The sequence below is a fragment of the Stenella coeruleoalba genome (assembly GCF_951394435.1).
Source record: "Stenella coeruleoalba genome assembly, chromosome: 1".
In the NCBI taxonomy this organism is placed as follows: Eukaryota; Metazoa; Chordata; class Mammalia; order Artiodactyla; family Delphinidae; genus Stenella; species Stenella coeruleoalba.
The window spans coordinates 31,194,777-31,220,434 of record NC_137169.1 but is presented as its reverse complement, the minus strand read 5'-3'; the positions used below and the strand labels follow the sequence as shown (position 1 = coordinate 31,220,434).

The following is a 25,658-nucleotide window of genomic DNA, read 5'->3' as shown; positions in this document are numbered from 1 at the left end:
TTTGATTTCCATTTGCATGGAATATCTTTTTCCATCCCCTCATTTTCAGTCTGTATGTGTCCCTAGGTCTGAAGTGGGTCTCTTGTAGGCAGCATATATATGGGTCTTGTTTTTGTATCCATTCAGTGAGCCTGTGTCTTTTGGTTGGTGCATTTAATCCATTCACGTTTAAGGTAATTGTCAATATGTATGTTCCTATTACCATTTTCTTAATTGTTTTGGGTTTGTTTTTGTAGGTCCTTTTCTTCTCTTGTGTTTCCCACTTAGAGAAGTTCCTTTAGCAGTTGTTGTAGAGCTGGTTTGGTGGTGCTGAATTCTCTTAGCTTTTGCTTGTCTGTAAAGCTTTTGATTTCTCCATCAAATCTGAATGAGATCCTAGCTGGGTAGAGTAATCTTGGTTGTAGATTCCTCCTTTTCATCACTTTAAGTATATCATGCCACTCCCTTCTGGCTTGTAGAGTTTCTGCTGAGAAATCAGCTGTTAACCTTATGGGAGTTCCCTTGTATGTTATTTGTCATTTTTCCCTTGCTGCTTTCAATAAGTTTTCTTTGTCTTTAATTTTTGCCAGTTTGATTACTATGTGTCTCGGTGTGTTTCTCCTTAGGTTTATCCTGTATGGGACTCTCTGCACTTCCTGGACTTGGGTGGCTATTTCCTTTCCCATGTTAGAGAAGTTTTCGACTATAATCTCTTCAAGTATTTTCTTGGTCCTTTCTCTCTTTCCTCTCCTTCTGGGACCCCTATAATGCAAATGTTGTTTAGTTTAATGTTGTTCCAGAGGTCTCCTAGGCTGTCTTCATTTTTTTTCAGTCTTTTTTCTTTATTTTGTTCCACAGCAGTGAATTCCACCATTCTGTCTTCCAGGTCACTTATCCGTTCTTCTGCCTCAGTTATTCTGCTATTGATTCCTTCTAGTGTATTTTTCATTTCAGTTATTGTATTGTTCATCTCTGTTTGTTTGATCTTTAATTCTTCTAGGTGTTTGTTCTTTAATTCTTCTAGGTCTTTGTTAAACATTTCTTGCATCTTCTTGATCTTTGCCTCTATTCTTTTTCTGAGGTCCTGGATCATCTTCACTATCATTATTCTAAATTCTTTTTCTGGAAGGTTGCCTATCTCCACTTCATTTAGTTGTTTTTCTGGGGTTTTATCTTGTTCCTTCATCTGGTACATAGTCCTGTGCCTTTTCATCTTGTCTGTCTTTCTGTGAATGTGGTTTTTGTTCCACAGGCTGCAGGACTGTCCTTCTTCTTGCTTCTGCTATCTGCCCTCTGGTGGTTGAGGCTATCTAAGAGGCTTGTGAAAGCTTCCTGATGGGAGGGACTGGTGGTGGGTAGAGCTGGGTGTTACTCTGGTGGGCAGAACTCAGTAAAACTTTAATCTGCTTGTCTGCTGATGGGTGGGGCAGGGTTCCCTCCCTGTTGGTTGTTTGGCCTGAGGCAACCCAGCACTGGATCACACCAGACTCTTTTGTTGGGCTAATGGCGGACTCTGGGAGGGCTCATGCCAAGGAGTACTTCCCAGAACTTCTGATGCCAGTGTCCTTGTCCTCACGGTGAGACATAGCCACCCGCTGCCTCTGCAGGAGACCCTCCAACACTAGCAGGTAGGTCTGGTTCAGTCTCCTATGGGGTCACTGCTCCTTCCCCTGGGTCCCGATATGCACACTACTTTGTGTGTGCCCTCCAAGAGTGGAATCTCTGTTTCCCCCATCCTGTCGAAGTCCTGTAATCAAATCCTGCTAGGCTTCATAGTCTGATTCTATAGGAATTCCTCCTCCCGTTGCTGGACCCCCAGGTTGGAAGCCTGATGTGGGGCTCAGAACCTTCACTCCATTGGGTGGACTTCTGTTGTGTAAGTGTTCTCCAGTTTGTAAGTCACCCACCCAGCAGTTATGGAATTTGATTTTTTTGTGATTGTGCCCCTCCTACCATCTCATTGTGGCTTCTCCTTTGTCTTTGGATGTGGGGTATCTTCTTTGGTGAGTTCCAGTGTCTTCCTGTCAATGATTGTTCAGCAGTCAGTTTTGATTCCCGTGCTCTCGCAAGAGGGAGTGAGAGCATGTCCTTCTACTCTGCCATCTTGAACCAGTCTCTCCCTATGGCCGTTTTTCAATTGGCTTGTTTGTTTTCTTGATGTTGAATTGTATGAGTTCTTCATATATTTTGGATATCAACCCCTTGTTGGATATATCATTTGAAAACATCTTTTTCCATTCAGTAGGTGGCCTTTTCCTTTGTTGATAGTTTTCTTTGCTGTGCAAAAGCTTTTTAGTTCGATGTAGTCTCGTTTGTTTATTTTTGCTTTTGTTTACCTTGCCTGAGGAGACATATCCAAAAAAATATTGCGAAGACTGATATTAAATAGCAGACTGCCTGTGTTTTCTTCTAGAAGTTTTATGGTTTCAGGTCTTACATTTTAGTCTTTAGTCCATTTTGAGTTTATGTTTGTATGTGGTGTGAGGACATCTTTTCCCCATTGTATATTCTTGCCTCCTTTGTTGTAGATTAATTGCCTGTTTAAGTATGAGTTCATTTCTGGGCTCTCTATTCAGTTCCATTGATCTATGTGTCTGTTTCTGTGCCTGTACCATACTGTTTTGATTAATGTGGCTTTTTATATAGTTTGAAATCAGAGAATGTGATACCTCCTGTTTTGTTTTTCTTTTTTAGGATTGTTTTGGCTGGATTACTTGTGAAACTAATAAAGCGTAAGCTTCAGACTTCTACTTGCATGGGCTCCTTCTAAAGCAGTGTATGTACATTTATAATTTTTTATTTTGTAATTTTAATTTTATATTATTTTTTCCAAAGAACCCCCCTCCCTAATTGTTTAAGCTTCAGGGTACACAAAATCTGTACCTACTCCTGCATAGAGGGCAAAAATGTAGTGAAATCCTATCATGTAGATATAATCATGGTTAATTCTCCAGATGTTTTCCTGTGTAACAATATATTACTTTTTACAAAAATTGGATTGTACTCTATGTAGTATCTGGCAACATTATTTTTTCCCCTTAGTATATTTGAGCCTCCCCCACCCCTTTTTTTGACCTGAAAACATTTGATTGAAAGATTTAAATAGTTCAAGCGGAAGTGAAATATAACAGAAGTAAACCAAAAGGAGAAGGACAGTACAGCTAGCACCATGACACAGGGAGAGGAAAGAGTATGGAGAGCAGGCCTCACTGTTACAGACATGCTGCCTCAGTAACCTATGTATCTGCTTGGTATCACCTAGCACAGCTGTAACTGTACAATTATTTGTGTAATTTTTATTGACCTCAGCCTCCTGCATGACATTTTAAACACTTTGGGATAGGGATGGTGGCCTGATACAGAGTAGGTGTTCAACAGGTATCTGTTGAATAAATCCTTGAGTGTTTGGATGTTGAGGATTGAGTTCAAGGGAATACTGGATGTGGAAATTAGTAGGAACTCAGCCAAGAGTGTCAGATGTCAGAGAATTGTTGGAAGGATGTGTTTTAGCGAGGGTGTTAATGTTGTATCTGGAGAACCAGTAAGGAAGGGTCTACTTAATTCCCAAGTGCTACAGAATGGGCAAGGTGGCATTTTAGAAGGAGATAAATAAATAAATAAATTCTGATAATTTAGAAGGAGAAGATGTGGGTTTAAATCATTTTTGAGGGGGGAATGGGAAGCGAAAATTTTAACCTATAATGGGGCCCCTAGCATAGTACCTGATATATAGTCAATGCTCAGTAAATCATTTTTGATTCTGAATCAGAAACTAGAGATCTGTGTTTGGCCTGGGAGCAGAAGCAAGATGAAACTAAGAAGGGAGAGAAGATTATTTACTTAAGCTGGACAAAACTGAGTTCAGTTATGCAGTGGTCTGGGCTCTGAGATACTTCACCTCGTGGCAAAGCTACTTCTTACACTAGCGGTTGCTTTGAGAGTCAGTGGCAGAGGGGAAGGAATCGGTATATGAGGTAGAGTTGCCATCCCAAATTTCCAGTCCATCCTTTGGGTGGTGTCAATAGGTGAATTCATAAATGACTTCTGGGGAGTCCTCTCCCTCCACTGGGGAGACTCTAGTGCTTTTTCACCATTGCACACTGGTGACGAGGGTATGGATATTATGTATGTTTGGGCACCAGATCTTCAGCTGCCTTCTATTAACACACAGGAAAGGCATTGGAAACCAATGGTTATGCCAGAGAGCCCAGGAAAGAGCCATGGCCTGAACACTATAGGGTCATCTGTTTTTCCCTGACATTCATGTCCCTTTCAGGTGGAGGGTGGACCCAGGATAATGGCTGCTGCTCATAATTTGGAAATGGAAGAAGACGTGAATCTAAATAGGGATAGAGAGATGAAAGAAATGCTGGAAGAGGAGAAACTGAGAGCGGACAGGGCAGGTAAAGATCCCTTCAGGCTTAAAAAGGTCCACAGGATTGTCTCAAAATGGATGCTTCCTGAACCGGTGCGAAGAACATACCTGGAAAGAGCTAACTGCCTCCCACCCCCTGTGTTCATCATCTCCATCAGCATTGCTGAGGTAAGCATTCGGGGTGGTGGGCACTGGTGCAAGGACCTCTGGGGGGTTGCACACACACTGCGGCTTTAGATCAGGTCTAGATAAAGACTGAAAAACGTAAGAGGAGAGCTTGGCGATGGCAAGTACAGCACACACAGAACTCGACCTCACCCTCTCCAGAGTTCCCTTCCCAGGTTTTTCTTATGTTCCCAGTCACTTTTAGGCAAGGGTTGAGTTTTATTTTTCAAACAACTCCCCTGCCCAGCAGTGACCACAGTCTTAGTGGTTTCGTTTCATTTTAGTTTGTGGGGACTTTAGAAATCAAATGATTTTGGGGTTGCAAATTGGTTTGATCTCATGAACCAACTTTGATTGATTGGTAAGGTCTATCAGGAGCCATATGTTTAGAAGAATTATAAGTTGCCTCCAGATTTCAGTAGGAAAAAAATGGGATCCTGTAATGATGTCTACTATGGGCAGCATGTAGTGGGTTTCAGACTCTGGTCTAGTGAGCCCTTTTGTTTTCCAGAAAAGAGTGCAAGGCCCAGAGACATGGGGCGATTTGCCCAAGGCCACATACTTAGTTACTTGGCCAGGACTGGGCTTCTCCTGAGCCTTATCTCACCCAGCTTTTTCTCCCACACCATGATGCCTCATAAAGGAATTGACAGAGGATGGCTGCCTGTGGGGTGTGACTTTAGGGCCATTAGGAAGTCATCCTCTTAATTCCCACTGATGCCTCAACTTCCTTATCAGGGACTGTATTAGTCAGGATTCTTTAAAGAAGCAGAACCAATAGGATGTATACACCCGCACACACACACACATTATCTATCTATGTATCTATCATCTATCTACCTACACATGTATATGGAGAGAGAGAGATTGATTTATTTTAAGGAATTGGCTCATGTAATTGTGGAGGCTTGGCAAGTTTAAAATCTACAGGGTAGGGGCTTCCCTGGTGGCGCAGTGGTTGAGAGTCCGCCTGCCGATGCAGGGGACACAGGTTCGTGCCCCGGTCCGGGAGGATCCCACGTGCCGTGGAGCGGCTGGGTCCGTCAGCCATGGCCGCTGAGCCTGAGCGTCCGGAGCCTGTGCTCCGCAATGGGAGAGGCCGCAACAGTGAGAGGCCCGCGTGCCGCAGAAAAAAAAAAAAAAAAAAAAAAAAAAAAAATCTACAGAGTAGGCCAGGACTGGAGACCTGGGGGTAAGACTTATAGTTGAAGGCCAAAGGCCATTTTTAAAAAAAAATTATTTTATTTATTTAATTAATTTTTTTGGTTGCGTTGGGTCTTAGTTGCGGCATGCAAGGTCTTTTTTTTGTTGCACCTTGCGGGCTTCTCTCTAGTTGTGGCGCACAGGCTTAGTTGCTCCATGGCATGTGGGATCTTAGTTCCCCAACCAGGGATCAAACCCGCGTCCCCTGCATTGGAAGGTGGATTCTTTACCACTGGACCACCAGAGAATTTCCTAATTAAAAATTTTTAAACACATTTGGGAATTCCCTCGCAGTCCAGTGGTTAGGACTCAACGCTTTCACTGCCAGGGGCCCGGGTTTGATCCCTGGTTGGGGAACTAAGATCCGACAAGCCATGTGGCATGGCCAAAAAAAAAGAAAAAATCTTTTTTAAAACAAATTTTTTATTTTGGAATAATTTTAGCTTTACAGAAAATTTGCAGAGATAGTACAGAGAGTTCCTGTATACCCCTGACACAATTTCTCCCATTGCTAATATCTTATATTTCCATAGTACATTTGTCAAAACTAAGAAACTCATATTAGTATATTAGTATTAACTAAACACAGGCTTAATTTGGCCTTTTCCAATTTTTCCATTAGTGTCCTCTTTCTGTCCCTCTTGTACCCTCGAACCCAGGGTATCATGCTGCATTTAATTTTCACATTCCCCCCAGTTTACTCTGATCTGTGACAGTGTCTCAGTCCTTTTTTTGTTTTTTTTTGCTTTAAAATATACTGTTTATTTTTTCTCCAATTATAAAAATAATACATTGTCCAAACAGATAGTTTAGAAAACACAAAAATCCACCCAGGAAAATGACAACAAAAGCCCTTTCATTCCACCAGCCAGAGATGAGCACTGCTGGTGTCTGTACAAAGGCACATCTGAGGCCATGTGCCCGGTCCTGGGCTCCGCAGAACTGAGGTTGGGACTGCAGGCCATGAACTTACAGCGAGACACACATAAGAAAGCCAAGCAGGATAAAGGCGGAGTCTTGTCCTCCAACAACTAGAAGCCGTTTCTTCCTCCTCGGCACATGGTGAGGGCCAGCGTCCCAGGCCCCGCAGAGGCCCCCCAGCAGCTGCCAGGGGAGCACAGTCTACCCAGACGCTCTGGAATGATTTTGAAATCTGGAGCAGATTCACGGCTACCCGCGTGCTAATTTCACTCACGGCTTCCAAATCTGCTCCCTGGGCCAGTAGCGGGTGGGGAGAGGGCTCTGGCCGGGGTGCCCGAGGGGCCTGGACATGGGCCATCACTTGCAGAGAAATGCCCGGGAGCCACGCATCTCATGGGGGACTGACCTGCCAGGACCTCACCACGTATAGACGATGCCTTTAAGTCCGGGCAGAAGACAGAGAACTCACACTAAAAGGAAGGCTGCAGTAAGGCTCCAAAGTTTCTGCACGTAGAGCGGTGGCCTTAAAATCCCCTCCCCTTGACCATTTTTGATGCTGCAGAGCCCCATCCACCCGGGGACACAGGAAGAGCATGTCCCGGCTCCCTGGGGACAGGGCTGGCCTTTCCTCCTCTCAGCCAGACGCCCACGTCCATGGCCACAGGCGACGCCCCAGGGTCCACGGGGCACAGCGGGGATCTGCGGGCAGGGACCCCGAGCCTGTGGGTGCGACCGCGGGTTCCAGAGCGGGCACCAGGAGATGGGGTTTGGATTCCCAACTCTGCCGCCCACTGCCCTTGGACCAGGCAGTCTCTTGGGCCTCCGTTTCCTCGACTATAAAACAGGAATAACGCCCACCTCATGGGCTACTGAAGGGACTAAATAAAACATGAGAAGCAGGTCACAGCACTGGCCCATCTCAAGGGTCAATAAATGTCACAGTACCCATCACTCTTTCCCATTAACCTGCTTCGTGTCAACCCTGTGGCTCTCATTTTTTAAAAAACTGTCCCTCTGAGCACTGACCAAAGCCTGGGGGGGGGGTTAAATGGGAGGTTTATCCTATCCAGAGCCAACCTGAGTCTATATCCAGCCAGGCCTGCCAGGTGGCGAGAACCCATGAGCCAACGGCCTGGATCCTGGATCAGAGACAGCAGCCCAGCGAGGGCTCTGCCAGGGCTGCGTTCAGACTGGAGAGCAGACAGGACCCAACAAAGGATAGGCTTGTGTGGAGGGGCCCTGTGGGGGGCACCGAGGTGATGCAGGCAGACCTCAGGGGAAGGAAGCCCTTTCACTGGCCAAGCTGGAACCCTCCCTGCAAAACAATGAATCCCCCATCATTGTTTTGCCTTTAATCATATTTTAAACACTTAACATACGAACATCTGTTCCTTGATGTTTTGTCTGTTCGTCTGTCATCAAAATGAAAGTCCAGAACCTTCTGTGCTAATTTTAAAGTTGGGCTGAACGTTTAATAATGAACAAAGCTGCTTAAATTTCCCTCTAGTTTTGTCTAAGTCTTCGTGAAGTTTATCATAAGTAGGGTCATCATAAGGGAATTTCTGAATCATTGCAATCAACGATTCTAAGACCTTCATCTATTTGCTGTCTTTCTCAGTGGAGCAACCGTGCAGGAGACATCTCCAAGCAAAAGCGAAACCTTGGTAGCACCTGATCTCAGATCCGATTTTAGCGCCATGAAACGTGCCATGCTGCCTTCCTTCAATCATACCCAAACTACTTCCTTTTTCATAGCCTTCCTGATACCCTTCCCCGTGAAACCTCTCATCCGCCATCACGATGGCGTCGAATGCGTCCTGACTCCTGACCGTGGCGGCAGCCGTCTCGCCCCTGCCCCTGCCCCTGCCCTTACCCCTCACCCCTCGTAAGGGCAGACCTTACGAGGTCTGCCGCCGCAGACCCGCGAGGCTCGTGCACGGACGCACCACTCCTGGGGAGGCGAAGTCCACTTCCCAGTTTCAGTCTCTGCTTTCCATGACTTTGATAGTCTTGAGGAGTACTGGCCGGGTATCCTGTAGAATGTCCCCCAGTGTGGGATGTCTGATGTTTTTCTCGTGATTAGACTGAAGTTATGGGTTTGAGGGAGGAAGACCACAGAAGTGAAGTACCCTTCTCATCAGATCACGTCAGGTAGCAGAGGACAGGGGACATCCACACGACATCCCTGTGACGTTCACCTTCATCACTTGGCTAAGGTCATATTTGCCAGGCTTCTCCACTGCAAAGTTACTATTTTTCCCTTTCCCTCCTCTGTTCTTCAGAAGCCAGCAGTGACTTAATTTCACATTAAGTTGTAAATGAACGACCAAATAGTGAGTGTGGGAAGATGAGGGCAGTGGGTATTTAAGAGGGGAAAGTGGGTTCGAAAGATTCTTCTTTGCAGTTTGGTCTACAACTGCTCCTGATCGCTGGAGGAAGCGCCCACAGTTGTAGGGTCAGATATATGGCAGGGAATTGAATTCCTGTCATCTTCTGAGCACATGCTAGAGAGTGGCCCTCTTGAGAGCTAATTGTTTGAAACAGAGGTAGTGCCCCTGCGCTTTAACGGGGCCTCTCTCTGCAGAAGGTGTGGTTAACGTCTGTGTCTGCCCCTCCCTGTCAGCTGGCAGTGTTTATTTACTATGCTGTGTGGAAGCCGCAGAAACAGTGGATCACCTTGGACTCAGGCATCTTGGAGAGTCCCTTTATCTACAGTCCTGAGAAGAGGGAGGAAGCCTGGAGGTTTATCTCATACATGCTGGTGCATGCTGGGTAAGGACTGACAGTTAAGTCACTGATATCAGAGGTGACTATAAGTCATTGTAACCCCGAGCATTTGTTCGGTGCTTTATTATTATTATTTTTTAAATTTTTTATTTATTATTATTTTTTTTCTTTTGCGGTATGCGGCCCTCTCACTGTTGTGGCCTCTCCCGCCGCGGAGCACAGGCTCAGCGGCCATGGCTCACAGGCCCAGCCGCTCCGCGGCATGTGAGATCTTCCCGGACCGGGGCACGAACCCGTGTCCCCTGCATCGGCAGGCGGACTCTCAACCACTGCGCCAACAGGGAAGCCCGGTGCTTTATTATTGATCAGGCACTTTCACGTCCATAATCTTGTTTGAGCCTCATGGCAACCCTAGGAGGCATGTATTACTCCTGCTGTTTCGTGTCTGAGGCTTATGGGATGTAGACTCTTGCTCCGTGTCCCACAGCTAAGTTGTAGAGTGAGGATCTCAACCCATTAGTGCTAACTCTAGGTCCAGTGTACTTTGTATTGCATTGTAACTGCTTAATATTGGTATGTATGTAGGAATATTAATGAAAAGAGAAATCGTTACCAAACCAGAAGTGTGTCCCTCAAGCTGTGTGATGTTGTTAAATGTTCCTTTGAAAATGTGAATCATCAGTGCCATCCTCCACACCTCTGCCAAACACTTAAAAAATTAATTCCTGAGCCTTTCGATGAGTGTATAATAATGTTCATTTAGAATAATACAAGCAATAGGTGATGTGGAGCCTGCCATTTTTGGCAGGTACAGTTTTTTAAAAAAAATTATTTATTTGTTTTTGGCTGCGTTGGGTCTTTGTTGCTGCGTGCGGGCTTTCTCTAGTTGCGGTGAGCAGGGGCTACTCTTCGTTGTGGTGTGTGGGCTTCTCATTGCTGTGGCTTCTCTTGTTGAGGAGCACAGGCTCTAGGTGCTCAGGCTTCAGTAGTTGTGGCTCACAGGCTCAGTAGTTGTGGCTTGCGGGCTCTAGAGCGCAGGCTCAGTAGTTGTGGTGCATGGGCTTAGTTGCTCCGTGGCATGTGGGATCTTCGCGGACCAGGGCTCGAACCCATATCCCCTGCATTGGCAGACAGATTCTTAACCACTGCACCACCAGAGAAGTCCCTGCTTACAGTTTCTTAAATGCTAATAGCCTTCTGACCTTGCTCAGAATCCGTGATTCACCATGCGCACTGCAGACAGTGAGCAGCTCGCTGCTGGCCCCTCCTCTCTGGTGGGCTCCTGGGGTTTCAGATGAGGCCAACTTCATGTATGCAACCTACCCAGCCCTGGACCTTGAAAGATAACTCTGGCCAGTGGCTAAATAGGGATCCATGGCAGGACACAGGGCTCAGAGGCATGACAAGTTAGGGACAAAATCACCAATTGCCCCATTTCTGTGGATACTTCCACACTTTAGTTTTCCATTTAACAAGTATGTTTGAAGCGAATGTGGCTTCTGCACTCAAAGACTTTAAAATTATAAGGGGGAGCAGTCAGTTAAATAGTAATGCAAGGCAGTATAGTATTACAGTATACTGTAGTTATTTAACCTCTTTGTGCCTCAGTTTCCACATCTCTAAAATGGGGTAATAGTACCTACCTCATAAGGTTGCTGTGATTAAATGAGACAACGGTTTTAACAATTTTTACAGCGTCTGACACATATAGTAAGGTGCTCAAAAAGAATTCGCAAGGCTGTGTAGGACATGTCACATATGGGGTTGTATAAATTAGGGATGCTTTTGGATGCAAGTGACAAGAAAATGTAACAGGGGCCTAAACAAATGTAGGTAAATCTTTTGCCCATATAAGAAGCCCAGCGGTAGCTGGTTGGTTCATCTGTTTAATGAAGCCAGGACTCTTGATCCTGTGCTGACATCTCTGCTTTTCCCTTCGTCTTTCTGTCATGGTTGCAAGTTGGCTGCTGTAGCTCTGCATTCAAAGCAGGAAGGGGGAAGAGGTAGTACCAGGTACTGGTGACATCCATCCCTTTTGTTTAGATAGAGGCTCTCTTAAAAGTCTCCTAGCAGTGTTCTTACCTGCGTCTCATTGGCCAGGACTACATGACCTGGCTACCCCTAGCTAAGAGAGATTGGGAAAATCAATACCAGCTCTTCTACCCTCACTAGAGGAGGTAGACAAGGGATAAAGAAATGGATGTTGGATTAACTACATAAATATAAACAGAAAAAGGGGATGATCAGGATGGGGATGGCTTCACAGATGACATGGATTCAAGCTGGACCTTGAATGGTGCATAGAATTTGGATGAAAAAAATTAGTATTTCTCTTCTGGGTATATGACAGGATCTCAGCATTATGCCACTTCTACTCTAGCTGTTGAGCAGCGGAAAGAGTGCTTGGGGTGATTCTTTGGGGTTTTGTGCTATTAGTCACTTTGTCCTCACACTGTTCCCAGAGGACAGGACGGGATAGCTTTCTTTGAACTTCTTGTTCTAATTCACAAGGTGCACATATTTCAAAAACCTGTTTATGTCTGAGGTCTCGATAAGGTTGGTGTAACTGTCCTGGCTAGGCTGTTCTGTGCTGAATTATGTGTTACGTCTCACGTCTTTGAAGATGGCTTGTACAGTGATAGTTGTGGCTGGATGCACATGTGGCCTAAATGTAAGTAATCTGTTCTGTAGGGTTTGCCCAGAGAACCTTTTCAGTGGTCTGCTGGATATCTTTTAAGTAAATTAGAATTCAAAAACACAATCCCTAAAACTAATATGAAAGCGGCTGCACTTTGTGGAAGATTCAACACCTGTGTTATTTTTTAACTTTTTGGTTTAACCCAAAATCTCTTAAAAAAAATAAAGCATTGTGCTACATGGCAAGTAAATTAAGGATTACTGTAATGTGGTAATTTGCTAAATTACATTCAGAGATTCTCCAGAGATGCTTGTGGGGTTTGACAAGTAAAATAATGTGAATTTCACTTAAAAATATTTTTCCCTATTTAAAAAGTATAATAAAAAGCATCTGTACTCAAAAATGTTATATGCCAAATTATGGTACATGGGAGATACCAACTTAACTATTGTTACTAGGTAACTTCTTTTTTTTTTATTCTGGTAAACTTAAAAAGAAAAACCCTTTTTAATGTAGAACTGGGAATGAAGTTTCTCTTCCCATCTCTGTTTCATTAAAGACTATCCTGAACTTGCAAGACAGGTTGTTTAAAAATCTATTGAAATTTTGGGGCTTCCCTGGTGGCGCAGTGGTTAAGAATCCGCTTGCAAACGCAGGGGACACGGGTTCGAGCCCTGGTCCAGGAAGATGCCGCGGAGCAACTAAGGCCATGCACCACAACTACTGAGCCTGTGAGCCACAATTACTGAGCCCGCGTGCCACAACTACTGAAGCCCGCACACCTAGAGCCCGTGCTCCACAACAAGAGAAGCCACCACAATGAGAAGTTCACGCACTGCAAGGAAGAGTAGCCCCCGCTCCCCGCAACTAGAGGAAGCCCGCGCTCAGCAACAAAGACCCAATGCAGCCAAAAAAAAAAAAATCTATTAAAATAGACTCAACATGAGTGAATTAGTATTTTCTCAGTACTACTATGCAACCAAAACAAAAGCATATGCCGAAGCTGACATATCATGGCAGTTGTCATCTAAACCCCGTAACTGCAAGCTTATTTTCCTTAAAGAAGCCTCATTGCTCTTTGTTTGACATTATCAGTAATTGTTGTAAAACAGAGCTGATAAAATAAATGTATACTTCTGGGACTTCCCTGGCGGTGCAGTGGTTGAGACTCCACACTTGCGCTGCAGGGGGCACGGGTTCGATCCCTAATCCGGAAACTAAGATCCCACATGCCTCACAGTGCGGCCATAACAAAAAATAAGTGTACTTCTAAAATGTCCTTTTATCTGCTTTACATATTGAGGCTTCGTGTAAGATTTTATTTTGTTAAAAAGTCGCCTAAAAAAATTGGAAAGTGGAATTCAAGTTAAGCAAGTTCTTAACTAGAAACAACACATCAATGCCTGTTAATCTCCCAAGGAAATAACTGCCTGGGCTAGTCATAATATTTGACAACTGTGTTTGTCTCTGCAGAGTTCAGCACATCCTGGGGAATCTTGTTATGCAGCTCGTTTTGGGTATCCCCTTGGAAATGGTCCACAAAGGCCTCCGCGTGGGGCTGGTGTACCTGGCAGGAGTGATTGCAGGTTAGTGTTCTGAATGCAACACAGAATCAACACCTCTGGACTCTTAGGAGGTAATAAACAAAGGTAATAAACATTTTTTTAAAAATAAATTTTATTTATTTATTTTGGCTGCGTTGGATCTTCGTTGCTGCCCACGGGCTTTCTATAGTTGCGGGAGCAGGGGCTCCTCACCGCGGTGGCTTCTCTTGTTGTGGAGCACGGGCTCTAGGCACAACGGCTCAGTAGTTGTTTCTCACGGGCTTAGTTGCTCCGTGGTATGTGGGATCTTCCCGGATCAGGGCTTGAACCCATGTCCCCGGCATTGGCAGGCAGATTCTTAACCACTGCGCCACCAGGGAAGCCCAGTAATAAACATTTAAATCAAGATTTATTGCATTCCTCATATGTGCTAGGGTACTTGATAAGTTTAGAAATACGTTAATTAGAGATAAGATAAGCGTATAGAGAGGTCTTTGTGCTCATTCTCAGGTACCTCACAGTCAGACAGGGTTTTGTGCCATTGGAAACTGAGTAGTTTGGTGTTCAGGTGTATATATTGGATAAAGGACTAAAGCCAGAAGGTCCTTATTTGTCAAGACTAATGATTTGGGGAAATAAGGTGATCAAGATTGCATTTAAGGAAGATAACTTCAAGAGAATGTTGAGAATAGCTAAAGGGACCCAAAGACTGGGTAGGGACTATCACCCTGGGACTAGCGGCGTATGCCAATGATCTCTCATACTGGGTGTGCCAAAGATGATTCATTAGGGTGTGGGCAGAAAATATTAGAACTCCTATCTATCCATTTATTTCTTAGAAACTTTAAAAAATTAAGCTTTTTATTTTGAGATAATTATAGATTTACACTGTAAGAAATTAAGTACCTAGAGGTTCCATGTACCCTTTAACCAGTTACCCACAATGGTAACAGCTTGCAAAACTATAGTACAGTATCCTAATCAGGACATTTACACTGATACAAAGTAAAATATTTCCAACACCATAAAGATTCCTCACAGTTGCATTTTTACAGCCATACCCTCTTCTCTCCCACCCCTTACATGTTCCTTTACCCCTAGCAACCACTAATCTGTTGTGTCTATCATTTTCTCACTTCAAGAATGTTATATAAATAGAATAATACAGTATATAGCCATTCAGGATTAGCCTTCTTCACTCAGCATAAGTCTCTGGAAATTCATGTAGGTTGTTGCATGTTTCAATAGTTCATTTTTATTGCTGAGTAGTATTCCATGGTGTGGATGGAAAAGCACCACAAGTTTAATCCTTCACTCATTGGAGGACATTCCAGTTTTGGGCTATTACAAATAAAGTTGCTATAAACATTTGTGTACAGGTTTTTGCAAACATAAGTACAGTTTTGTGAACATGAGTTTTCATTTCTCTAGGATAAATGTCCAAGAGCAAGTTGGTTGGGTTGTATGGTAGTTGTATATTCAGTTTTTTAAGAACCAGCCAAAGTGTTTTTCAGAATGGCTGTTTCATTTTACTTTCCTCCCAGGTTTGTATAAGTGATTCAGTTTTCTGCATCCTCACCAGCATTTGTGACTATTTTTAATTAATTAATTAGTTAATATTTTTGGCTATGTTGGGTCTTCGTTGCTGCTCGTGGGCTTTCTCTAGTTGCCGTGAGCAGGGGCTACTCTTTGTTGTGGTGTGCAGGCTTCTCATTGCATTGGCTTGTCTTGTTGCGGAGCACGGGCTCTAGGCACGTGGGCTTCAGTAGTTGTGGCACACGGACTCAGTAGTTGTGGTGCATGGGCTTAGATGTTCTGCAGCATGTGGGATCTTCCCAGACCATAGCTCGAACCCATGTCCCCTGCATTGGCAGGCAGATTCTTAACCACTGCACCACCAGGGAAGTCCCAGTCACTATTTTTAATTTTAGCTGTGCTCACACATGTGTGATCTCATCATGGTCTTAATTTGCATTTCTCTAATGGCTAATGATGTTGAACATCTCTTCATGGGCTTATTCGCCATCTGTGTATCCTCTTCAGTGAAATGTCTGTTCATGTCTTTTGCCCACTTTCTAAATAATTAGATTTTTTTTAACTGTTGAATTTTGAGAGTTCTTCATATATTCCAGATCCCAGTCCTTTATCAAATATGTAGTTTACAGATATTCTCTTTAATCTGTAGCTTGTGTTTTCATTGTCTTAACAGGGTCTTTCACAGAGCAAATGTTTTTAATTTTGATGAATTCCAGTTTATCAATTTTTCCTTTTATGAATCGAGCTTTTGGTGTCATGTCTAAGAACCCTTCACCGAGCCCTGTTTTGAATATTTTCTCCTATGTTATCTTCTAAAGTTATGTTTTGCACTTTACATTTAAGTATGTGATCCGTTTGAGTTGGTTAGTTTTTGTATAAAGTGTGATGTTTAGATTTTCTTTTTGTTTGTTTATTTGCCTATGGATATCCAAATACTCTGGAATAATCTGTTGAAAAGACTATTCTTCCTTCACCGAGTTGCTTTTATACCTTTGTCAAAAATCAGTTGGCTGTAGTTTTTTTTGTTTTTTTTTAAATAAATGTATTTATTTATTTTTGGCTGTGTTGGGTCCTCATTGCTGTGCGCAGGCTTTCTTTAGTCGTGGCGAGCAGGGGGCTACTCTTTGTTGCGGTGCATGGGCTTCTCATTGTGGTGGCTTCTCTTGTTGCGGAGCACGGGCTCTAGGTGCACGGGCTTCAGTAGTTGTGGCTCATGGGCTCTAGAGTGCAGGCTCAGTAGTTGTGGCGCATGGGCTTAGATGCTCCGTGGCACGTGGGATCTTCCCGGACCAGGGCTCGAATCTGTGTCCCCTGCATTGGCAGGCGGATTCTTAACCACTGCGCCACCAGGGAAGTCCTGGCTGTAGTTTTGTGGAACAATTTCTGGGTTCTCCTTTTTGTTTCATTGATCAATGTGTCTACCCCTCCACCAATACCACATAGTCAGTACCACTGTAGCTATATTTTAAGTCCTGGAATCAGTGAGAGGGATTCCTCTGATTTTTTGCTCATTTTAAAGATTACTTTATGCATTTTTCTTTTACATAAAGATGGGTGTCTAATTTTCTTTTTTTCTGTGATAACAAAAAGCTTTCAGTAGTAAGCTACTTAACAGATGTTGCTGAAAAGACAAACACAAAATATGTCTCTTCAAAGACATAATAGTATATTTCTCTTAAGGAGTGATAATGTAACTACTTTTCCAAAGATACTCATGCTATGAAAGGGGCATTTTGAAAACTGGTCAATGGGAATCATTCCATAATTATGTGATTTTGCTCCTGAAGAAGATGCAATAACTCTCACAAGTTCACACTTAAAAAGCCAGGAAACAATTTTCTCAACTGATTTACAATTTCTCAGTGAAGAGTTTTAGCGGGTTTTAAACTTATTGACTGTAACACTTTCTGATTAGTTTGCAAGAACACATGACTGATGTTAGGGAAGGTGGGAATTAATAGCCACGTGACAACAAAATTTTTGCATAATTGGAATAAGTGTAGGTAATGATGCAGTTCTTCCATTTGAAACTGGACATTGTTTTTAAATTTTATATTTTGGTAATGACAGTGATTAAGAGAAAACTTCCGTGGAAAATAATTGAACTTAGAAGTATGTCTTTGCATTTCTGTGTCATGATATTTAACCAGGATTTTTAAAAATAATGAAGTTTATTTAATAACACTGCTCATTGAAAGATTTTCTTTTTAAAGAATATTTTTTAGAGCAGTTTGGGGTTCACAGCAAAACTGAGAGGATGCTACCGAGATTTCCCATTCATCCCCTGCCCCCACACAGGCACAGCCTCCTCCATTATCGACAGAATGGTACACTCGTTACAACTGATTAACCTGCATTGATGTATCACAATCAACCAAAGTCCATGAAAACTAGGGTTCACCCTTGGTATTGTACAGTCTATGGTTTGGACAAATGTATACTGACATGTATCCATCATCACAGTATCATACAGAGTAACTTCACTGTCCTAAAAATCCTCTATGATCCACCCATTCATCCTTCCCCATCCCCCAACCCCTGGCAACCACTGATCTTTTTACTGTTTCCATCGTTTTCCTTTTCCAGAATGTCATACAATTGGAATGTCATATAATTGGAATCATACAGTATGTAGCCTTTTCAGATTGGTTTCACTTAGTAATATGCATTTAAGCTTCCTCCATGTCTTCTTATTGCTTGATAAGAATTTTTTATATCATTAATGAAGTAAAAATAATTTAAAAATGTTGTGTAACCAATATAGCCCATCCTTTAAAATTCTGTTTTTGTGTTTTTAAACACATATACATGTAGTGGTACATATACATGTAATTTATAAGTGAATATACCTATACTGCAGCGGTACCTATACATGTCATTTGTAAGTGAATTTACCTATACTGCAGTGGGTAGTTGTATTAGTTTCCTAGGGCTGCCACAGACTGGATGGCTTAAAACGGTAGAACTGCATTGTCTCCCAGTTCTGGAGGCTAGAAGTCTGAATCCAGGTGTCAAGGGCCATGCTCCCTCCGGAACCTATGTGGGAGAACCTGTCCTTGCCTCTGCCCGGCTTCTGGTGGTGGCCATCAGTCTTTGGGGTTCCTTGCCTTGCAGCTGCAGGATTTCAACCTCTGCCTCCATTGTCATATGGCGTTCTCCCTTCATGTGTCCCTGTCTCCTCCGCTTATAAGGACACAGTCATGTTGGTTTAGGGGCCCACCATACTCCAATATGACCTCGTCTTAACCAGTCACATCTGCAACAATCCTATTTCTACATAAGGTCACATTCCGAGGTGCTGGGGGGTTAGGAGTTCAACATATTTGGCGGGGGTGGGTGGGTGGGACACACCATCTGACCCATGGTGGTGCTCAAAATTTTGCCCATCACAACTGTGCCTGCTTCCCAGAGCAGAGGGGACAGAGAGCAGGAAACCATCATGAGACATGGTAAAGAGATGGGCTTGGCCAGGCTTAGTGATGCAGCTCCCCATTCTACCTCCCTCCTACCTCTGTGGATCCTGTTCTCCCACCTCCTCCTTCTGTCCCTGCACACACCCGTATTTCCTGGCTCCAGCTCCTATACCTGCTTCTCCCACAGCTTGATTTCAGCCTGTGGAATCAGCTCTGCCCCAGTTTCAGAGTAGAGAGAGAGGAGAGAACGTGAATAACCTGTTCACATCCTCGGCCCATTTTTGCAATAACTTTTGGCAGCCATCTCTTTGCCATGCGAGTCTCTCCTTCATGCTGCTGCTTGTCACCTTCCTCAAACACAGATTAGATCATATTACACCCTTGCGAAAACATTTACAGTGGCCGATAGAAAGCTGAAATGTCCAAGATTGCTCTGCGTTACCCTCCACTGTCTGGCCCCACTGCCTTTCATTCTTTTCTTCTTCTCCTCCTTCTCCTTCTTTTTTAAGGAAGAATAAACTTCTTTATTATGTTTTAAAAAAAGAAATTATATATGAAGAGGTTAGAGGGAGACGAGGTAAAATGTTTTTAAAATCCCTTTTGAGGTGTGATTGACATACAAAATTTTGTACGTATTTAATGTATACAACTTGATGCATTTGGACATAAGTATACACCCGTGAACTCATCACCACATTCTATGCTGCAAACATATCTATCACCTCTGGAAGTTTCTTCCTGCTCAGTGTCTTTCTTGCTTTGCTTTTTTTTTTTTTAAATGAGGGAAGCAGTAATACTTTATTTTTACCTTTTGACCCCTATCATCCATTTCTCCCATTGCTTTGCTTTTTTCCCAGATTCCTTCATATGTAACATCATTTTAGTTTCCCTGCCCTTGCTCCTGGCAAAGTGTGGTCTTGAATTAGCAGTATTGGTATCAACTGGGACCTTGTTAAAATGCAGAATTTTGAGCCCCAGGCCAGACCTACTAACTTGCATTTGAACAAATCCACACGTGATTAGTAAAGATTGAGGAGCGCCGGCCTGCACTCCGCTCAGGGTCCCCCAACCTGACTGACGGTCAGAAGCACCTGGAGAGCTTGTTACAACTAAAGTTATTCAGATTCCACCCAGATCTACTGAATCAGAATCTTTGAGAACATGGCCCTAGGATCTGTGTTCTTTTGTTTTTCTGTTTAGTGAGGTATAATTGACATATAATAACTGCTGATGTTTTGATATGTGTATATAACCATGAAACTATCACCACAGTCAAGGTAGTGATTGTTACTCTCCGCCACATTTTCCGGTAACCTGTTGGAATCTCACCTTCCTGCCTCTCCCTGTCCTTCCCTCACCTTCCCCGGGCAACCACTGATTATCATAGGTTCAGCTGTATTTTCTAGAATTTTATATAAATGGAATCATGGAGTATTCTTTTTTTTTTTTTGTCACTTCTGTTATTCAGCATAATTGTTCTGAGGTTTGTCTATGTTGTTGTGTGTATGAATAGTTGATTCCTTTTTGTTGCTGAGTAGTATTTCATGGTGGGAATATACAGCAATTTGTTTATCCATTCTCCTGTTGATGGACATTTGGGTTGTTTCCAGTTTGGGGCTATTACAGATGAAGCTACTATGAACACTGGTGTACAGTCTTCGTGTGGACAAATGTTTTCAGTTCTCTTGGGTAAATACCTAGGAATAGAATGGCTGGATTCTATCATGGGGTTACATTTAACTTTTAAGAAACTACCAAACTTTTAAAATAGCTTTACTGTGATATAATTCATATACCATACAGTTCACCCATTTAAACTGTATAATTCAATGTTTTAAAATTAATTTACAGGGTTATGCACTCTTTATCACAATCTAAATGTAGAATATTTTTGTGCCCCAAAGAAACCCTGTGCCCATTAGCAGTCACTCCCCACTCCTCACCCCAGATCCCTTCCCCAGCCTTAGACAACCACTAATCTACTTTCTGTCTCTTTAGGTTTACCCATTCTGCACATTTCATAGAAATGGAATCATAAAGTTTGATCTTTTTTGACTCTTTTTTCCACTTAGCATAATGTTTTCATCCTTCATCCATGTTGGAACATGTATAAGTACTTCATTCCTTTTTATTGCTGGATACATTCCATTGTATGGATATACCACATTTTCTTTATCCATTCACCATTTGCTGGACATTTGGGTTGTTTTCACTTTTTGGCTATTATGAATAATACTGCTATAAACACTTGTGTACAAGTTTTTGTGTGGATCTCTTGTGTATATACCTATGAGTGGAATTACTAGGTCACATGGTAACAAAGTGGTACCATTTTACATCCCCACCATAAGTTCCAGTTCCTCCATATACTCATCAACACTTGGTATGGTCAGTCTTTTAATTTTAGCCAATCTGTTGGGTATATAAAGGTATCTCATTGGGTTTAAATTTGCATTTCCTAATGAGAATGATGGTGAACATCTTTTAATGTGCTCGGTTGCTATCCATATATCTTCTTCAGTAAAGTATCTGTTTAAATCTTTTGCCCATTTAAAAATTGAATTACGAGGACTTCCTGGTGGTGCAGTGGTTAAGACTCTGCACTCCCAATGCAGGGGGCCTGGGTTCGATCCCTGGTCAGAGAATTAGGTCCCACATGCATGCCGCAACTAAGGGTTTGCCTGCCACAGCTAAGGAAGCCCACATGCTGCAACTAAGGAGCCTGCCTGCTGCAACTAAGACCCAGCGCAACCAAATAAAAAAAAAATTGAATTGCATTCCTTTACATTCCTTATTATATATTATTATCACAATTTCTTTTTTTTTTTGGCTGCATTGGGTCTTCATTGCTGCATGTGGGCTTTCTCTAGTTGTGGCGAGCAGGGGGATTCTCTTCATTGCAGTACACGGGCTTCTCATTGTGGTAGCTTCTCTTCTTGCAGAGCATGGACTCTAGGCACTTGGTCTTCAGTAGTTGCAGCATGTGGGCTCAGTAGTTGTGGCATGCAGGCCCTAGAGTACGTGGGCTTCAGTAGTTGTGGCACGTGGGCTCATGGGCTCTAGAGCACAGGCTCAGTAGTTGTGGCACACGGGCTTAGTTGCTTTGCGGCATGTGGGATCTTCCCGGACCAGGGATTGAACCCTTGTCCCCTGCATTGTCAGGTGGATTCTTAGCCACTGTGCCACCAGGGAAGTCCCTATTAAAAGTTCTTTATCACATATGTGACTTACAAATATTGCCTTCTAGTTTGCTGCTTGTCTTTTCATTCTCTTAACAGTATCTTCTGAAGAGTCAAATTTTTGAATTTTGATTAAGTATAATTTATCAGTTTTTAAATTTTAGGAATTATGCTTTTAGTGTCATATTTAAGAAATTTTGCCTAGCCCAAGGTCACAAAGATTTTCTCTGTGTTTTGTTCTAGAAGTTTTAAAATCTTAGGCTTTACATCTAGGTATACGATCCATTTTTATACATGGTGCAAGGTATGGATTGAAGTGTCACTTTTTTGAATGTAAATGTCTAACTGTTCCAGCATCATTGGTTGAGAAGACAATCCTTTCTTTACTGAATTGCCTTTGCGTCTTGTCAGAATCAATTGTCCATATATATGTGGGTTTATTTCTGGACTTTCTGTTGTGTTTCCCTCATATATTTGTATATATTTACACCAATACCATACTGTCTTGATTACTGTAGTTTTCTATTAAGTCTTGAAATTGGGATGTGTCAGTGCTCCAACTCTGCTCTTTTTCAAAGTTGGTTTGGTTATTCTAGGTCCTTTGCATTTCCATGTGAACTTTAGAATCAGTTTGTCAATTTCTACAAAAAAGTCTACTGGGATTTTGATTTGGATTGCAATGAATCTTTAGATCAACTTGGGGAGAATTGACATTTTAACAATATCGGAGTCTTCCAACCCATGAACAAGGTATAGATTTCTATTTATTTAGGTCTTTCAAAATTCCTTTCAACATCTTTTTTAGTTTTCAGTGTTTAGGTCTTGCACATTTTTGGGGTCAGATTTATTTCTATATTTCATATTTTTGATGTACTGTAAATGGTACTATTTTTAAAATTTCTATGTCTGATTTTTCATTGCTATTACATAGAAATACAGTTGAGTTTTCGTATATTGATCTTGTATCCTCCAACCTTGATAAGTTCGCTTATTATTCCTAGTAGTTAGTCTAATAGTTTAACTGTTAAACAATGAACTTCTAAAGAGATTTAAATAATAACAAAATCTTGTATATTTGCCCACATCCTTACCATTTCTAATGCTCTTCATTCCTTTGTGTAGCTCCATATTTCCATCTGATATCTTTTTTTGTCTTCTTGAGAATTTCCTTTAACATTTCTTTTAGCATGGGTCTGTTAGTCATCAATTCTTCCAGCCTCTGTATGTCTGAAAAAAAAATCTTCATTTTGCCTTCATTGTTGTAATATATTTTATTAGGTTTGGAATTATAGCTTGACAGTATTTTTCTTTCAGTACCTTAAAATGTTGTTTTCTCATTTGCATTGTTTCCAATGAGAAATCTGTTGTCATCCTTACCTTTGTTCCTCAGTATGAAGCATGTCTTTTTGTTCTGGATGCTTTTAAGAATTTTAACTGTTTTGAGAATGTGATTTTGTTATGCCTTGGTGTGCTTTTCTTCACGTCTCTTGTGTTTGGGATTTGTTGAGGTTCGTGGATCTGTGGGTTTATAGTTTTCATAAAACTTTGGAAAAGCTTTGGTCATAATTTCTTCAAGTATTTTTTTCTGTATCTGCTTTCATTCCTCTTTTCTGGGGACTCCAATTATGTATTTATTATTATACATATCAGAAGACTGCTTGAAATTGACCTATAGCTCATTAATGCTGTATGCATTTTAAAAAATATTCTTCTCTGTGTGTTTTATTTTGGATAGTTTTATTGCCATGTCTTCATGTTCACTAATCTATTCTTCTGCAATGTCTAATTAGCCAATCAACTGAACAAGTTTATGTTTTCATTTTAGACATTGTAGTTTTCATCTTTAGAAGTTTGATTTGAGCCTGTTTCATTTCTTATATAGTGCTATTTAACTTTTGAACATAGAGAATATAGTTGTAATAATTATTTATTGCCCTTACTTGCTAAATCTTACACCTGTGTCAGTTTTGGTAGGTTTTTATTTTTTTTAATTGAGGTATAGTTGATTTACAATATTGTGTTAGTTTCAGGTGTACAGCAAAGTGATTCAGATATATACATATATATATATATATTTTTTTTTTCCAGATTCTTTTCCCTTATAGGTTACTACTAGATATTGAGTATATTTCCCTGTGCTATACAGTAGGTCCTTGTTGGTTATCTATTTTATATATAATAGTGTGTATATGTTAATCTCAAACTCCTAATTTATCCCTCCCCCCCTTCCCTTTTGATAACCATAAATTTGTTTTCTATGCCCGTGCATCTATTTCTCTATTGAAAATAAGTTCATTTGTATCATTTTTTAAAGATTCCATATAAAGCAGAAACTAACACACCATTGTAAAGCAATTATACTCCAATAAAGATGTTAAAAAAAGATTCTACATATAAGTGATATATTTGTCTTTCTGTCTAGCTTACTTCATGTAGTATGATAATCTCTATGTCCATCCATGTTGCTGCAAATGGCATTGTTTTCATTCTTTTTTTATGGCTGAGTACTATTCCATTGTGTATGTATACCACTTCTTTTTTTTTTTTTTTTAACCTCATCTTCTTTATCCGTTCATCTGTCGATGGACATTTAGGTTGCTTCCATGTCTTGGCTATTGTAACTAGTACTGCAGTGAACATTGCCGTGCATATATGTTTTCAAGTTATAGTTTTCTCCAGATATTTGCCTAGGAATGGGATTGCTGGATCATATATGGTAACTCTTCTTTTAGTTTTGATAGGTTTTTTTGTCTGTTTGTTTTTGTTTTTTGTTTTCTGGCTGTGCCACGTGGCTTGTGGGATCTTAGTTGCCCAACCAGGGATTGAACCAAGGCCCTCAGCAGTGAGAGCTTGGAGTTCTAACCACTGGACCGCTAGGGAATTCCCAGGTTTGTTAGGTTTTAATTGATTTTTTTCACTTCATTATGGGTCATACTTTCCTGCTTCTTTGCATGTCTGACAATTTTTGTCTGGATGCTAGACATTTTATCTTTGGATGGTGGATATTATTATATTCCTATAAACATTCCTTAGATTTGTTCTGTAACTCAGTTAAGTTACTTGGAAGCAGTCTGAACTCTATAGCTGCCTGGATCTATATGGACCTAGACTCTAGACTCTATCTCATCAACTTAAAGTTTACTGTGATCTGCCTAGGTTCCCCCTTCATGTACTGCAGCCTACAGTCTCTCTCAAGGCAGTAAGCTGGGCAATTAGTCAACTCATCTTATTTATTTCTTGTTTCTCAGGATTCACTGTCCTTTGTTATCTGATGTCCAGTATCTTGAAGACCATTGTTTCGTGTATTTTGTCCACTACTTTCAGCTGTTTCAAGCAGGAGGAAAAATTTTATCCTTGGCACTTCTCTGTGGCCAGAAGTGGACATCTGTATTTTAAAAATAAATTTCTCATGATTAAGACACAACCACGTCAGCCCTAGTTTGTAGGTTAACATTTGAAAACCACTGCTTTAATCCTAATGGACTACTTCTCACTGATCTTCAGTCATCCATATAACTTTGTTTCTATGTCTTTGCTATTCCAGATCCCCAAGTCCTGACCTTCTTCCCCCTTGTTTTCCCTGTCCAATCTTAAAGGGTCTTCAGAGTTTAATCAAAATGCTGTCTCCCTCCTCTCAGAGTAGCAGGGCTTCCACCTCTCTGCTGAGAAAGTCGTTCTTCCCTAAATGCTTCCATAGCAAATTTATTACATTAAAAAAAATCATAGTAGTTGTTATATTCTGCATTTTATGATAACCGTTTGCTCATCCATTTGTAAGATTCCTAAGGTCAGACACTTTGTCTTTTTTGCATAAAGTAGGTATTGTATTGTGTTGTATCCTAAGGAATGAAGGAGGGCCTTGAAGGCAAGAGAATGAGTAATAGAACTAAGCAGTACAGAGAGAACACCTCAGAGTTTCATAAGGTGGTTCTAAAGTCTTGTTTTGGTTCAGGCAATATAAGATTGGGTTAGCAATAG

At 41.7% G+C, this 25,658-nt stretch overlaps 1 protein-coding gene and 1 pseudogene across 3 annotated transcripts in view; one reads left to right on the top strand and one right to left on the bottom strand.

Moving 5' to 3' along the window:
- The window catches only part of RHBDL2 (rhomboid like 2), a 56,971-nt gene that overhangs the window by 23,032 nt on the left and 8,281 nt on the right, over nt 1-25,658 (top strand). For both annotated transcript variants that reach the window (XM_079938905.1, XM_079938904.1), the window contains exons 2-5: nt 2,674-2,755; nt 4,256-4,522; nt 9,267-9,415; nt 13,482-13,594. In XM_079938905.1, the coding sequence (XP_079795031.1) occupies nt 4,277-4,522; nt 9,267-9,415; nt 13,482-13,594 (508 nt within the window). In that variant the 5' untranslated portion in view covers nt 2,674-2,755; nt 4,256-4,276. The remainder of the gene's footprint in view (nt 1-2,673; nt 2,756-4,255; nt 4,523-9,266; nt 9,416-13,481; nt 13,595-25,658) is intronic.
- LOC307192322 (protein LTO1 homolog) lies at nt 6,599-8,826 on the bottom strand (annotated as a pseudogene). The gene is made up of 2 exons: nt 8,820-8,826; nt 6,599-8,525 (listed from the first exon to the last, which is right to left on the bottom strand). The product of its transcript is annotated as a protein LTO1 homolog (transcript).